Here is a 13759-nt window from a genome sequence, read left to right as displayed (position 1 = left end):
GTGCACATGCATAGGGCAAGGAAACTTTGTCATCACCCAGCACAGGTTCACCCCTGGATGGAGAGAGGCGGGCCAGGCTCAAGTAGACACGCGACGTGAGCCCAGCTCTATCTGAGACCACTGCCTCACTAAATCTTTTTTTTAAAAATATAAGTGAAAGTGTACACACTTCTTTAAAAAGATTTATTTATTTATTTGAAAGGCAGAGTTACAGACAGAGAGACAGAGAGAAAGAAAGGTCTTCTAGCCGCTGGTTCACTCCCTAAATGGCTGCAGTGGCCAGAGCTCCACCAATCAGGAGCCAGGAGCTTCCTCTGGGTCTCTCACACAGGTGCAGGGGCCCAAGGACTTGGGCTATCTTCTACTGCTTTCCCAGGCCATAGCAGAAGCTGGATCAGAAGTGGAGCAGCTGGGACTCGAACCAACACTCATATGGGATGCTGGCACTGCAGGCAGCGGCTTTACCCCCTACGCTACAGTGCACAGTGCCGGCCCCTCACTGAATCATTACAGGGGCTCTGTGACACAGACCCTTGTTACCAAATGGGGAAACTGAGGCACAGGTAGCCTTGTTGTGAGTGGTGTCACCTGGGCGGCCATGGACAGCTCTCTGAAGAGCGCTCCGGGCTCGGAGGCTCAGTGGAGATGCTGCAAAGGCTTCCTCCGTCTGGATGTTTGCCACCTCCCATCGGTCCTCGCGGCCACTCAGTGAGCAGAGGTTGGAACAACCACACTTCGTGGGTGAGGACACTGAGCTGGCACACAGAGGGCATGTTTGCTGGGGCTCACGCAGGCAGTAAGCAAGTGTCTGTGTCAGGATTCGAACCAGGTGCATTCCTGGTTTCCAGGGAAAGGTCATTCCCGGCTGGCCGAGCACCTGCTGACCAGCTCAGTCTGGGAGTCTGCTCTGGCCTCCTGAGTCCCACTGGGCTGTGCAGCCAGCGGGCTGCAGAGAGTGGAGGGAGGGGAGGGACAGGCGCTCGGAGCGGCAGTCACAAAGTCCAGAGGTTTCTCCCCTGAGGTGTGCCCAGCCTGCTCTGCAGAGGCCCCCAGCTGCTTGGATCAGAAATCTGACCAGGACGCAGCTGGCTTGCCCCGGAGCTCCCGCGGCCCCACCGGTCTGCGACAGGTCGAGAGGTGGGGACGGGGCCACTGGGGGTCCAGGAGCCAGGACTCAGCACGTGGGCTGCTCCCTGGGGCTGGAGGACCGACCTAGGGGTCGCTCCCGCCCTCCACCCCCACCCTCGCCCACCCCTCAGCACTCAGTAGTCACCAGGGTGGAATATTTTAGCACCTATAGAAAAACCGCCACAGACGGCCGCGGCAGCTGTTGCTAAGGAGACGCTCCCAAAATAGCCCCCTCCACCAACCTTTCCTGCTGATGCTCCTGCTGTGTGGGAAAGGGGGGGTGGCACAGGAGCCTTGCCCCAGGCTCCCCCACCCAAGATGTGGGCAGCCACAGGGCCGAGGCACGGGCAGGGGCTGACCTGGGCATGTCTGTCACCTGGGCCAGGTGAGGGGAGACCCTCAGTGCACCCCCCACGCGCACCACTGCAATCTTCGGTTACACACCTGCACCTGTGCACGCTCCGGTACAGCCCCGCACGTGCCTACCTAGTGTGCACACACACCAGCAGACACATCTGCCAGGTGCACAGAGCCACATGTACACATATTACATTACACATCCCAGGCACGCGCGCACACACACACACACCGGTCTGTGCACGCCAATCATGTACACACACACGCCCACAGAGGCACAGGTGTCCCAAACACTTGCCCAGTATGTGGAACTCAAGACCCTGATGGAGGCCTTCCAGGGGCCGTGTCCTGAGACTGCCTGACATCCTCACTTAGCGGGGGGACTCCTATACTCCCAGCATGGCGGGGGTGGGGGTGGAGGATGGGGAGGAAGTGGACAGACAGGTGGACGCGGGGGTGGGCCCCTGTGGGCCCCTCTAAGTCTCAGACCCAGGGTGCCCGGGAAGGGATGCGGCGCCGACTCTCACCCACCGGCAGAGCTGCAAGCTCTGGGCACGCAGACTTCTGAGACCCCGGATGCCAGCCAGGCTGCCTGGGGCTGGGACGATGTAGAGGACAAGAGGGCCATAGGGGGGCGACTGTGGTGGTCCAGGACGTGTGCCCGGCACTCTGCAGGCTTACAGGTAGCTGGTACGCTCCTGTTTCATCCACCAGGGAACAGCTACTGTGGGATGGCCAGGCCCAGAGGGGAGAGGGGACCTCAAGAACACACAGGGGTCACTGATAGGGCTGGAACCAGAACCCCAGGCAGTGCCAGCCTCCAGCCCCACGTGGCCGCCCCAGGCAGGGCCTGGCTTTGCGCCTGATTTGCCCTGTGATGGGGGGAGCAGCCAAAGCCTCCGTCCCCCCACCTGAATCCCCAGGCAAGCACGGCACGTGGCCGCGGGCAGGGCGGGGAGCGCGCTCGCCAGACACCCTCCGAAAGCCAGCGCAAGGACACGGGCGGCCGAGGCGGTCGGTCCACGCGCGGCCCGCGCGATCTCTCGCCAGCCTCGCTCCGGGGAGGCTCCAGTCCAGGAATCCCGGCTCCGAGTCTTCACCCGCGCCTCGTCACTCGGGAGACGGGAGAGTGGCTTGCGGTTGCCGTGGGAACTCCGCCAGGGCCCGAGCGCTCTGCGCACGTCTCCAGGCTCCCGCGCTGGGCAGGAGCCGCCAGCGCGCGCGGAGAGCGGCGCTGGGGGTCTCGGGAAGACACCTGTCGCCGGCGGCGCGGGGCTCCGCTCCGCTGGATCGGACACTTGTTGCGTAGCCCACGCCTTGCAAAGCGCCCCAGACACGCAGCTGCCTCTGACCCTGTGTGGTCAGTACCGGGTCTACACTCAGGTGACCCTTGGGAGACTCTGAGAGATGCTGGCGCAGCACGCGGCAAGGAGCTGGAGTTCCCAATTCCATCTTTTCCTTCTCCTAACCCTTGGCCCCTTTCACCTCTGCGCCCTCGGGCTTTCCTCTTTTCTCCCACGTTTGTCCCTGTGGTAAACTCCTACACACTTCAAAACCCGCTAGGGGATTCCTTCCCTGAAGTCCCCCCCCCCCCAACTTTGTGATCTTCGATGCGACTGACCCCAGCCCGAGGTCCTCGCTCCCAGCTGCCACGTCCCAGCCTTGCCAAAGCATCCGCTTCCCACAGTGTCCCTGGGGCTCTTGGCACTCTGTGAATGCGCTGGCCACCGATGCTGGGCTCCTGGCTCTGAAAACTGTGGTCAGCGAGGGTCACTCAAGAGTTTCGCCCCCCGGCGCTGCCGCTGTGGCGCACTAGTTAATCCTCCGCCTGTGGCGCCGGCATCCCATATGGGCGCCGGTTCTAGTCCTGGCTGCTCCTGTTCCGGTCCAGCTCTCTGCTATGGCCCGGGAAGGCAGTGGAGGATGGCCCAAGTGCTTGGGCCCTGCACCTGCATGGGAGACCAGGAGAGGCACCTGGCTCCTGGCTTCGGATCAGCTCAGCCCTGGCCATTGCGGCCACCTGGGGAGTGGACCAGCGGATGGAAGACCTCTCTCTCTCTCTCTCTCTCCCTCCCTCCCTCCCTCCCTCCCTCCCTTTCTGCCTCTGCCTCTCCATAACTCTGCTTTTCAAATAAATAAATCTTTAAAAAAAGTTTCGCCATCCCTGGGGAGAGGCAGACCTGCTGCCCGCAGCCGCCTCCACCCAGGAGGAGAAGGGCGGACCCAGGCCGCTCCCCACCAGGCCAGACGACAGCTTGGCGGCCTCCAGGGACCTCTGCGGAGTTCCGGGAGCCTGGGCTGCAGCTCCCCTGGGGAGAGGCCCCTGATGGCGTCCAGGGTGGGGCTGGCTTTTCACCCTTATTTCCTCCCACCCAGAATCCCAGGAGGTTTGCGGGATGTGAAACACAGGGGTGAAATACAACGGTTAGGACCAGAGCGAAAGAAAGGTCATGCGCACATAATGTTTCTGTGATGAGCGAGTCTCCCGTTTTCCCTGCGGTAAATCCTCCGACTTCGTACCATTTGCTTGGTTAATGGGCAGTGAACCACCCCTGCTCTTTGAGCTGGAGGAATCACGCCCCTCCGGGCGTCCCCTCATTTGCAACCCTACGGCAGGCACATTTTTGGGTGGTAGGAAGTTGGGGCTCCAATGGGTGAGATTTGCCCGGATCCAGCTGAATGAGGGTGCAGGGGGCCTGGGTGCTGGTAGGGGCGAGAGCCAAGGGGTTAGTGAGTAGGGGGGTCCCGCCTTTCCCAAGGGCCGCTCTGAGAATGCTCCCACTAGAGACAGGGCTGAGGATCGGGCGGTCTCCGTGAGTTCGGAGGAGCAAGAGAGAAACTTGGGCTTCAGTTTCGTCCTCTGTAAAGGAGGTTTGGGCAAGGAGCTCCGTGCGGGCAGTCAGGGGGACGTCTGCCACTGTTTCCCCATTGCGCAGACGGGGCCGCTGAGGCCCCAGGAGGGAACATGGACGGCTCCTGCCGCGGGGGCAGGCTCCGCACAAGGTTCAGACCCCAGGGCCGCCAGCCCGGCTTCCTGCTCCTCCACCGCCGTGGTGCTCGCTCCTCTGAGGGCCCCTGGCCTCTGCCAGGCCTCCTGTGGTCCCCCCGGGGACAGGAGAGAGAAGGGGAGGATTCCAGCCTCCTTTCAGCCATGGCACCCAAGCCGCCCGGTGCCAGGTGGAGCCGCTTCCCGGGACAGATGTTTCACCAAATGGCAAATGCGCGTGCTTTTCCTGGGCCCGGGGAGGAGGTGGGCGCCGAGCGGCAGATGCCAGCTGGCTGGGCAGAGAACCACACCTGAGGATTTAAATAGCCACCGCCTTCTCCCGCTGCATGGGAGGCGTCTGGGCAGAGCGGGGCGGGCGACGCGGGGGACCGATGCCTGGGCCCTTGCCCCTCACTCACCTCCCTGGGCCTTAGGAGCCGGCACCTGCAAGGGCAGGATCCAAGCTGAATGGCGGGGACCTGCCCAGCCCACCTGCACCCCAGAGAGGGTCCATGCGTGAGGGATGTGGTGATCACGGCCTCCCTGCCTGGGCGGGAGCTCCTAGGGCTGAGCCCCTAACAAACGGGCACCCCCAGCCCGCTCACCCACCTCTCAGGACAGGGAGCTGTCACCCGCCATGGCCACGGAGTCAGGCTCCGGGACCGCCCAGTGGCTGTGTGACCTCAAGCAAGTTAACCCCTCCTGGCCTCAGTTTCCCTGTGTGCAATGAGAGGAGTTAGCATCCATCCCTGACGTGTCACGGTCAGTGCCTCTGCCGCCTTCTCGCGCACACACATCCCCTGGGAGCTGCAACTCTGCACCCCCAACAGCAGTGGCAATGCTGGGGCTCACGGGGAGGTGCTTAGCAGGCCACGGAAGGTTCTGGAACACTAGAGTGACAGATAAGGGTCAAGGAGGGATGGTGAGGGTCCTCAGCGTCTCCCACTCACTTTTTAAAATTTTTATTTGATTATTTATTTATAGTCAGAGTTACAGAGAGAGAGGGAGAGATACAGACAGATCTTCCATCTGCTGGTTCACTCCCCAGATGGCCACAACAGCCAATGCTGGGCCAAACTGAAGCCAGGAGCCAGGAACCAGGAGCTTTGCCCCGGGGTCTCCCACATGAGTGGCAGGGGTCCAAACACTTGGGCCATCTTCTCGTGCTTGCCAAGCTCATTAGCAGGGAGCTGGATGGGAAGTGGAGCAGCCGGGACTGGAACCAGCACTCCTATGGGATGCGGCACTACAGGCGGCGGCTTTACCTGCCACACCACAGTGCCGGCCCCTCCCACCCACTCTCACAGAGGCAGAGGGATGCCCAGAAAGGGCCACACAGCACTGGGAGGGCTCCGGTGGTCCTTGTCCTTCACTCTTCCTGCCTGCCAGCCCCTGGGGTCTTTCCTGGCTGCGTGCCAAGGAGAGGGGGCGCCGCTGCGGCCCCTGGGCCCCCTGGCCGACTTGACCAGCAGCCCCATCTCACAGATGAAAACCGAGGCCAAGAAGGGGGAAGGCCAGTAGCACCGCTGAGGTCATCATCCCCGTTGTCCAGCCCAGCAGGGTCAGGTCGGGACACCAGCGGCTGCCCAGTTAGCTGCGGGTCTGGCCGGGGTCCAGCTCTTGGGGGTTCAAACCCCAGAACGGTGAGGACAGTGGGTCACTCGGCGCTCCCCACCTGCTGGCCTCTGGCCCAGCCCTGGCACCACGCCCTCGGGCCTGGGCACGGGAGGAAACTGAGGCAGCCAGCGCCGCGGGGCACTCCGGCTTCTGAAGACCAGAGGCCGCGGGCGCAGACACTGCCCGGGGCGGCGGGGCGCTGGGCACAGGCCGGAAGCCCCCCTGCCTCGCCGGCCCCGCCCCAGGAGCCGAGCGCTGGGATGGGCGGGAGGCGGGATCCCGGCGGCGCCGCTTCCTGGCCCCCGCCCCGCGCCCGGCCGGCCTGGCCACGTCACCGCGCGGCCAAGGGCTCGCTGGCGGCGGCGCGGCGCGGGCGGGCAGCGCGGGCAGGGGCCCGAGCAGCGACAGGCCGGGGCCGGGGACGTGGCACCGCCCGCCCGCTCGCACGTTTCCTGGAAGTTTGCTGGGCGCGGGCGCAGGGCCGGCAGCTGGACCATGAACGTGTTCCGAATCCTCGGCGACCTGAGCCACCTCCTGGCCATGATCTTGCTCCTGGGGAAGATCTGGAGGTCCAAGTGCTGCGCGGGTGAGGGGCGCCGGGGGCGGGGACGGGGGGCCCGCTCGCTCGCCTGCGGCCGGGCGCTCGCTGCTCCGTGTCCGCTCGGGGCGGGGACTTCGGCTTGGGAGGCCTTGAAACTCTCTGTGCACGGTCCGGCTTCCAAAGTCAAGTCCGTCAAAGGAGGAGACCAAGGAGATGCGGAGAGGGTGGGCGGCTGCGTCCGTGGTCCACCCCACCCCTGCCTTGGCCTTGACCCTGCTGGTTGGAAGCTGAGCAGGGGACACTCCCCCCCCTCTCCTGCCCTGTCACCGTTGCCAGAGGGGGTTTTGCCCCCATGAAGGGGTCCCTGACTCTGTCCCCTGCCCGGCTCTGCACCCCTCCCAGGCTGGGCCCTCTTCCCCCCTCCCTGCGAGTGGTAGGAGGCTGTGATGTGGCAGCCTGGGCGTGGCGCTGCCCCAGGAGGCTGCAGGGGTGCCGCTGCTTGCCCGCTGTCCGGCCTGCCACTGGGGCAGCCCCTGGGCTCCACTCATGCTGGCCAGACAGATCCAGAGCCACGGGGGGCGGCCACAGCCGTCTTTGTCCCTGGTGTCCCGGATGAGGGGCTACAGAGCTGAGCTCCTGCTCCGTGGGAGCCGGGGGTGGGGGGCAGCGAGTGGCGCCAGAGGCCTCGTGCAGAGAGCAGCCCCTTTGCTGGTCCAGGAGGGCACCGGGGTGGGGACACACAGAGGTTGCTGGACACAGGGCCTGTCCCCGGAGAGGCAGAGGACTCCAGGACCGGCCTTTTCTGCGCGGCCAGGGCGTCGGCACCGGGGAGCTGTGGAAGGTTTGGGAGCAAGGGAGGGGTCCCGAGGAGCTGTCGAGCGTGGGGTGGAGGCTCCTCCGCAGGGGCCGCGTGGGTGCTGGGGTGAGGGTCCCAGCGGAGGGAGTGACCCCTCACCCGGACGCTGTTTGGGTGTGGAATCTGCCGAGGGGCAGGCACTCACGGTCCTGCAGGCCCCATGGCGGGAGTGGACCAGGAGTGCCGAGCAGGGCAGCGGGCAGCAGGCCCGGCGAGGGGGACTCAGCGCCCACCTGTGTCCACGCTCCCTTGTGACCGGGAGGTGGCGCCGTTGTCCAGCCCGCTCCCTGCCAGGCACTGCGCAGGCCCCGTGGGGGAGACACCGGAGCCTGACCCCTGGGGAGCGGATGTCCTAGTGGGAAACCGCCCACGGTGGGGACAAGTACTGTGGGGCCAGGGCAGATGTGGGCCAGAGGGGTGGGGCCAGGAGCAGGCCCCCCCTTTTTAAAGATTTATATATTTATTTGAAAAGCAGAGTTACGGAGAGAGAGAGGACAGAGATCCTTCTGCTGGTTCACTCCCCACCTGAACACAACGGCCAGAGCTGGGCCAATCCAAAGCCAGGAGCTTCTTCCGGGTCTCCCACGTGGGTGCAGGGGCCCAAGGACTTGGGCCATCTTCTACTGCTTTCCCAGGCACATTAGCAGGGAGCTGGATCAGAAGAGGAGCAGCTGGGACATGAACTGGTGTTCATATGGGATGCCAGCCCTGTGGACGGTGGCTTTACCAGCTGTGCCACAGCGCTGGCCCATTGGGCTTTGTTCTTGCCCCGCCACTGCCTTGCCTTGTGACCCTAGGCCTCTGTTTTCCCATCTGTCAAATGGGACGGAAGGCCGTGCCTGATCAGTCTCTTGTGTGCTGAGGGAGCCAGGGACCCTGGCCAGGCACAGGTTCAAGTCTTCCTCTCTGTCTTGGGTCGGTACGTGGCCCTGGCTTCGCTACGAATTACTCCTTGTCTTCCACAGTGGGAGCACCTTGTGGGCAAGATTGCCAGGGCTCCCGGAGCGCTGAGGGAAATCTGAGAAGCCAGACCTGGCCGCCGCAGATGAAGCCAGGAGATGGGTAGCCGAGACCAGGGAGGCGGTGGCTGTGTGCCCCACCAGGGCTGCGTTGGAGGGCTGAGGACAAGGTGTCTGGGAGAGTGTGGGGGTGGCCTCGGGTTCCGAGACCCCTGTCCCTTGTTGTTGGACGCCAAATCCTGAAAATGCGCAGGTCCCTGAGGGAAAATGGTGCCATGTTTGCAACCCCCACACCCCCGTGTGCCCTACGTCCTGTCTGGGTGACTGTTGGCTAATACCACGTAATGCAGAGTGCTTCTTACAGCCTGCTGTCTAGGGAACGGGCGGGAGAGGAGCTGTGCGGGCTCTTCCACAAGTGGTTTCCACCTGCTGTAGTCGAATCCGTGGATGGGCACCCATGGGTGTGGGTTATGGAGGCCCGCCGTGTTGCTGCCCTCCTGTGCCAGGGGCTTCTTCACACACATCCAGCCCCACTGCTGCCCTCACCCCTGCAGGTGCAGGGAAGCCGGGCTGGCCAGGAGGGACTCGCAGGCTCGACTCCCGTTTATCGGTTCTGCCTTGTGTGGGGTGCCCACTTTACAGGTGAGCAAGGTGAGGCCCGGACGTGCCTGAAGCGCGCTGGCGGGAAAGCCGGCACTGGAGCCAGCGCCCTCCCAGGCGTTAGGGCTTCAGCGGTGTTGCTCGTCCATCAGGAAAGACGTTCCCCGCTCCGCAGCTTTCTCCTGCCGGCAGCCCATAGGGCCAATCCGGCTCCCTGCTGACGCGCCTGGGAAGGCTGTGGAAAGTGGTCCAAGTGCTGGGTCCCTGCACCCACGTGCGAGACCTGGATGGAGTTCCGGGCTCCTGGCTTTGGCCCAGCCAAAATGTTTCGGCCATGTGGGAAGTGAGCCAGTGGATGGGAAATCTCTCTCTCTCTCTCTCTCTCTCTCTCTCTCTCTCTCTAATTCTGCCGTTCAAATAAGTAAATCTTTAAAAAAAAAAAAAAGTGCATGGAAAATGAAGCGAAGGCCAGCGACCTGGGCGCAGTGTAACTGGAAGTCACGCACGGATTTCACCACCGGATCCTTCTGAGGATCCCTTGTGTGCGTGGATTTCCCAATTTTTTGCACCCAAACCAAGCTGACCTTGGATTCTGTTTTCCACAAGGCTGGCAGCACCCCGGATGTGTGTGTGGGGCCGTGGGCACCAGCGGGATGGGGGGCTGCACCCCGCGCCCGGGCTGCCCCCACTCCCTGTGCTTTTCCGTGGTGCCTGATTTTTGTTACACAAGGAGCAAACACAGGTGGGACTTTCATTAACTGGGAAAAGGGCTTTTCAACCTTTACATGTCAGAAAATAAAGCAGAACGCTCCGCTGGTAGCCTGCTCCGGCGCCCTGGTGAGTCGGCGCCTCGGAGCGGCCGTGAGCTGTGAGCTGTGAGCTGTCCCTGGGACTCTGGGGGCGGCGCGGAGAGAAGCCTGGGCACCCCGCACCAAGCCGCATCTCACCACCCCCGACGTCCGTGCCAGAGCACGCACGCGCACACGGGGGACTGGGAACGCCGTGTTCGTGTCTTACTTTGGCGCCTGGGAGCTCCGTGGGCTCAGGGGAGGGCTGCGTGGCCGGGCCTGCGTGTGGCGCGTGGCCTGGTGGGCCGGACACTCCGGGGGCCTCCCCAGCCCAGCCCCTGCCCCTCTCTGGGGTGCGGGTGGGCCGCGGCGCCTCACTGCCTCCCCCCCCCTGCCGCAGGCATCTCGGGGAAGAGCCAGGTCCTGTTTGCCCTCGTCTTCACCACCAGGTACCTGGACCTTTTCACCAACTTCATCTCCATCTACAACACGGTCATGAAGGTGAGGCGGCGGGCCGGGGTGGGGAGGGGGCTTCCGAGACCCTCAGACCCTAGGGCATGCCGCCAGGCCAGCCCGATCCAGTGCCCGCTCTGCTGGGTGCGGGCGAGGCCTCAGCTTCGTCGCGTGCCCGGTGGCGCTCAGGCGTACCTGAGAGGGGCTGGCCGCACAACTGGGTGTTCTGTTGTGCACACCAGGCCACGTGCTACCAGCACTAAGGGCTGGCCGGCGCCGTGGCCCACGGCCAGAGTACGTGTCTGCCCATCCACCCAGCAAAAAAAAAAAAAATATATATATATATATATATATATTTATCGATTTGAAAAATCAGAGTTACAGAGAGAGAGAGAAAGAGGGAGGGAGGGAGGGAGGGAGGGAGAGAGAAGGAGGGAGGGAGAGAGAGGCTGGTTCACTTCCCAAATGGCCACCACAGCTGGGCCTGGGCCAGGTCAAAGCCAAGAGCCTGGCGCTCCACCAGGTCCCCCACGCCGGTGCAGGGGCCTTGGGCCGTGGACTCAGGTCTGTTGGGCTGAGCCTTCTCTGAGCTTTTCCCTATCCGTGCTGGCTCTCAAGGCGCCACAGCTGAGCAGAGGGAGCCGTGTGCCCGAGCGAGTACAGTGGGCGGCGGCTGCTGGGGTGCCGGCCACGGAGTGATTTTAACACCGGGAGGGTCTCCTTTCTCTCTCTCGTCACCCGCAGTTTGGGGGCAGGCAGTCCAGATGCCCCCTGCGTGTCCTAGGCCCCGTCGCCTTCTGCCCCGCCATCCTGGGGCTGGCACCACTCACAGGTGTGTGACCTGGGCCCCACACTTGGCCTGATGCTCTGCTGTGGTGATCCCGAAATTCCTAGTTTTCTTTTCAAGATTTTTATTTTATTTTATTTTATTTTTGACAGGCAAAGTGGATAGTGAGAGAGAGAGACAGAGAGAAAGGTCTTCCTTTTGCCGTTGGTTCACCCTCCAATGGCCGCCGCGGTCGGTGTGCTGCGGCCGGCGCATTGCGCTGATCCTACGGCAGGAGCCAGGTGCTTCTCCTGGTCTCCCATGGGGTGCAGGGCCCAAGCACTTGGGCCATCCTCCACTGCCTTCCCGGGCCACAGCAGAGAGCTGGCCTGGAATAGGGGCAACCGGGACAGAATCCAGCGCCCCGACCGGGACTAGAACCTGGTGTGCCAGCACCGCAGGTGGAGGATTAGCCTAGTGAGCCGCGGCGCCGGCCTCTTTTTGAGATTTTATCTACTTGAGAGGTGGAGAGACAGACACAGAAGCCGACAGAGCCAGCTCCTGTCTGCTGGTTCACTCCCAGATGCCTGCGATGGTCAGGCCTGGGCTGGGGCTGAAGCCAGGATGTGGCAGGAAGCTGGACTCAAAGCCAGGCACTCCGATGTGGGGTGTGGCTCTCCCAGCCCCCCGGCCCCTGGCTCCTTAAACAGTGGACTTTCACTGTGCAGTGGGCCTGGGGAGTCCTGAGTGTGCTCTGCCCTCCACGTAGCCACAGAGCAGCAAGGAGGAGGGACAGAGCAGCGGGACACCTGCCCGCTGGGCAAACCCTGGCTTTAAAGAAAATTTATTTGAAAGGCAGAGAGAGAGGGAGGGAGACAGTGATCTGCTGGCCCACTCACTGAATGGCCAGCAGCTGGGGCTGGGCCAGGCTGAAGCCAGGAGCTGGGAATTCTTTCATTTATTTTATTTTTAATTTTTACAGGCAGAGTGGATAGTGAGAGAGAGAGAGACAGAAAGTTCTTCCTTTTTGCCGTTGGTTCACCCTCCAATGGCCGCTGCGACCGGCGCATCTCGCTGATTGGAAGCCAGGAGCTTCTCCTGGTCTCCCATGCGGGTGCAGGGCCCAAGGACTTGGGCCATCTTCCACTGCCTTCCCGGGCCATAGCTGGCCTGGAAGAGGGGCAACCGGGATAGAATCCGGCGCCCCAACCGGGACTAGAACCCGGTGTGCCGGTGCCGCAGGGCGGAGGATTAGCCTGTTAAGCCACAGCGCTGGCCGAGGAGCTGGGAATTCTGACTTGGTCTCCTGTGTGGGTGGCAGGCACCCAAGTACTTAAACCATCGCCAGCTGCCTCCAGGAAGGAAGCCGGAGTCCTGCGGCGCTGGGACACCACCCCAGGCACCTGGCTTTGGGATGTGAGCCTCGGGTCTTACCCGCTGCACCAAACGGCCACCCCAGGGCTGTGACCTTTAGCTTCCAGGCCAGCAGACCCATGGTGGGAGCACCGACCCTCGGGATCAGGGGCACACGGAGCCTGGCGTGTGGGCTGAGCACCGCTCTCTCTTTTTAGGTGGTCTTTCTCCTCTGTGCCTATGTCACAGTGTACATGATCTATGGGAAATTTCGGAAAACGTTCGACAGTGAGAATGACACATTCCGCCTGGAGTTCCTTCTGGTCCCGGTCATTGGCCTTTCCTTCCTGGAGAACTACAGCTTCACTCCGCTGGAGGTGAGGGGGACCCGGGTGTTCATCCCCACCAGCTGGCACGCTCTCGGCACCCTTCCCTCCGCCCCGGGGGGTGCTGGGCTTGCCGTGACCGCTTAGTTCTAAGTTTAGAAGGAATTGGCAACAAGTTACAGCGCTGCTGCAGAACCGGCTCACGTAGTCTTGTCCGGGAACCCAGCAGCCGTCAGCCCCGCCACGGGCTGTGGTGTGAAGGAGCAAGTCAGCCACACGTTCCCCGTAGCTGACATTTCTCTGACTCGGGCCATGGTTGTGTGCTCTGGCCGTGGGATAACTCAGACAGCTTCCCGGCACACGGTGCACTCATGCTCCGATAAGTAACACCCCGGAAGAGGACTAGCGGGCCCATGCCTCCTTGGGCACCCAGCACCCCCGAGACCTGAAGCTGGTGGTTATGGGCTGTTTGGAAAACTGGCTTCAGTTCTGTCAAATCCATATAACAAGGCTCCACAGCGTGGAGCTATGGCAAGGTTCACGCTGTAGTCAGACTGATAGTGCACACACGTCTGAGATACCTGCACAGCAACAGGATACAGACTGAAGGCTGACGCTGAGCACGTGGGTTCTCCCCGGCCCCCCTGGGCAGCGCACTGTCACCTTGTAGGGAGCGGGCCCTTCCCGCCTCGCTCAGTCCCCGGCACCCTGCTCTGGCAGATCCTCTGGACTTTCTCCATCTACCTGGAGTCGGTGGCCATCCTGCCTCAGCTCTTCATGATCAGCAAGACGGGAGAGGCCGAGACCATCACCACTCACTACCTGTTCTTCCTGGGCCTGTACCGGGCCCTCTACCTGGCTAACTGGATCAGGCGGTACCAGACGGAGAACTTCTACGACCAAATCGCTGTGGTGTCTGGAGTAGTGCAAACCATCTTCTACTGTGACTTCTTCTATTTGTACGTCACCAAAGGTAGGTGCTGCTGGCACTGGGCCAAGGAGCTATGCATTATACGTGAGGCTGCGGGG

At 62.7% G+C, this 13759-nt stretch overlaps 1 protein-coding gene across 2 annotated transcripts in view; it reads left to right on the top strand.

The window, feature by feature from the left end:
- The first annotated feature begins 6483 nt into the window (after window positions 1-6483).
- KDELR3 (KDEL endoplasmic reticulum protein retention receptor 3) overlaps window positions 6484-13759 on the top strand; it is an 8654-nt gene continuing 1378 nt past the window's right edge. For both annotated transcript variants that reach the window (XM_062202844.1, XM_062202843.1), the window contains exons 1-4: window positions 6484-6674; window positions 10233-10333; window positions 12623-12781; window positions 13451-13703. In XM_062202844.1, coding sequence (XP_062058828.1) covers window positions 6584-6674; window positions 10233-10333; window positions 12623-12781; window positions 13451-13703 — 604 coding nt within the window. In that variant the 5' untranslated portion in view covers window positions 6484-6583. The remainder of the gene's footprint in view (window positions 6675-10232; window positions 10334-12622; window positions 12782-13450; window positions 13704-13759) is intronic.

This window comes from Lepus europaeus, chromosome 10 (assembly GCF_033115175.1).
Source record: "Lepus europaeus isolate LE1 chromosome 10, mLepTim1.pri, whole genome shotgun sequence".
In the NCBI taxonomy this organism is placed as follows: Eukaryota; Metazoa; Chordata; class Mammalia; order Lagomorpha; family Leporidae; genus Lepus; species Lepus europaeus.
The sequence above is the reverse complement of the archived record's forward strand: the minus strand, read 5'-3'. Positions and strand labels throughout refer to the sequence as shown.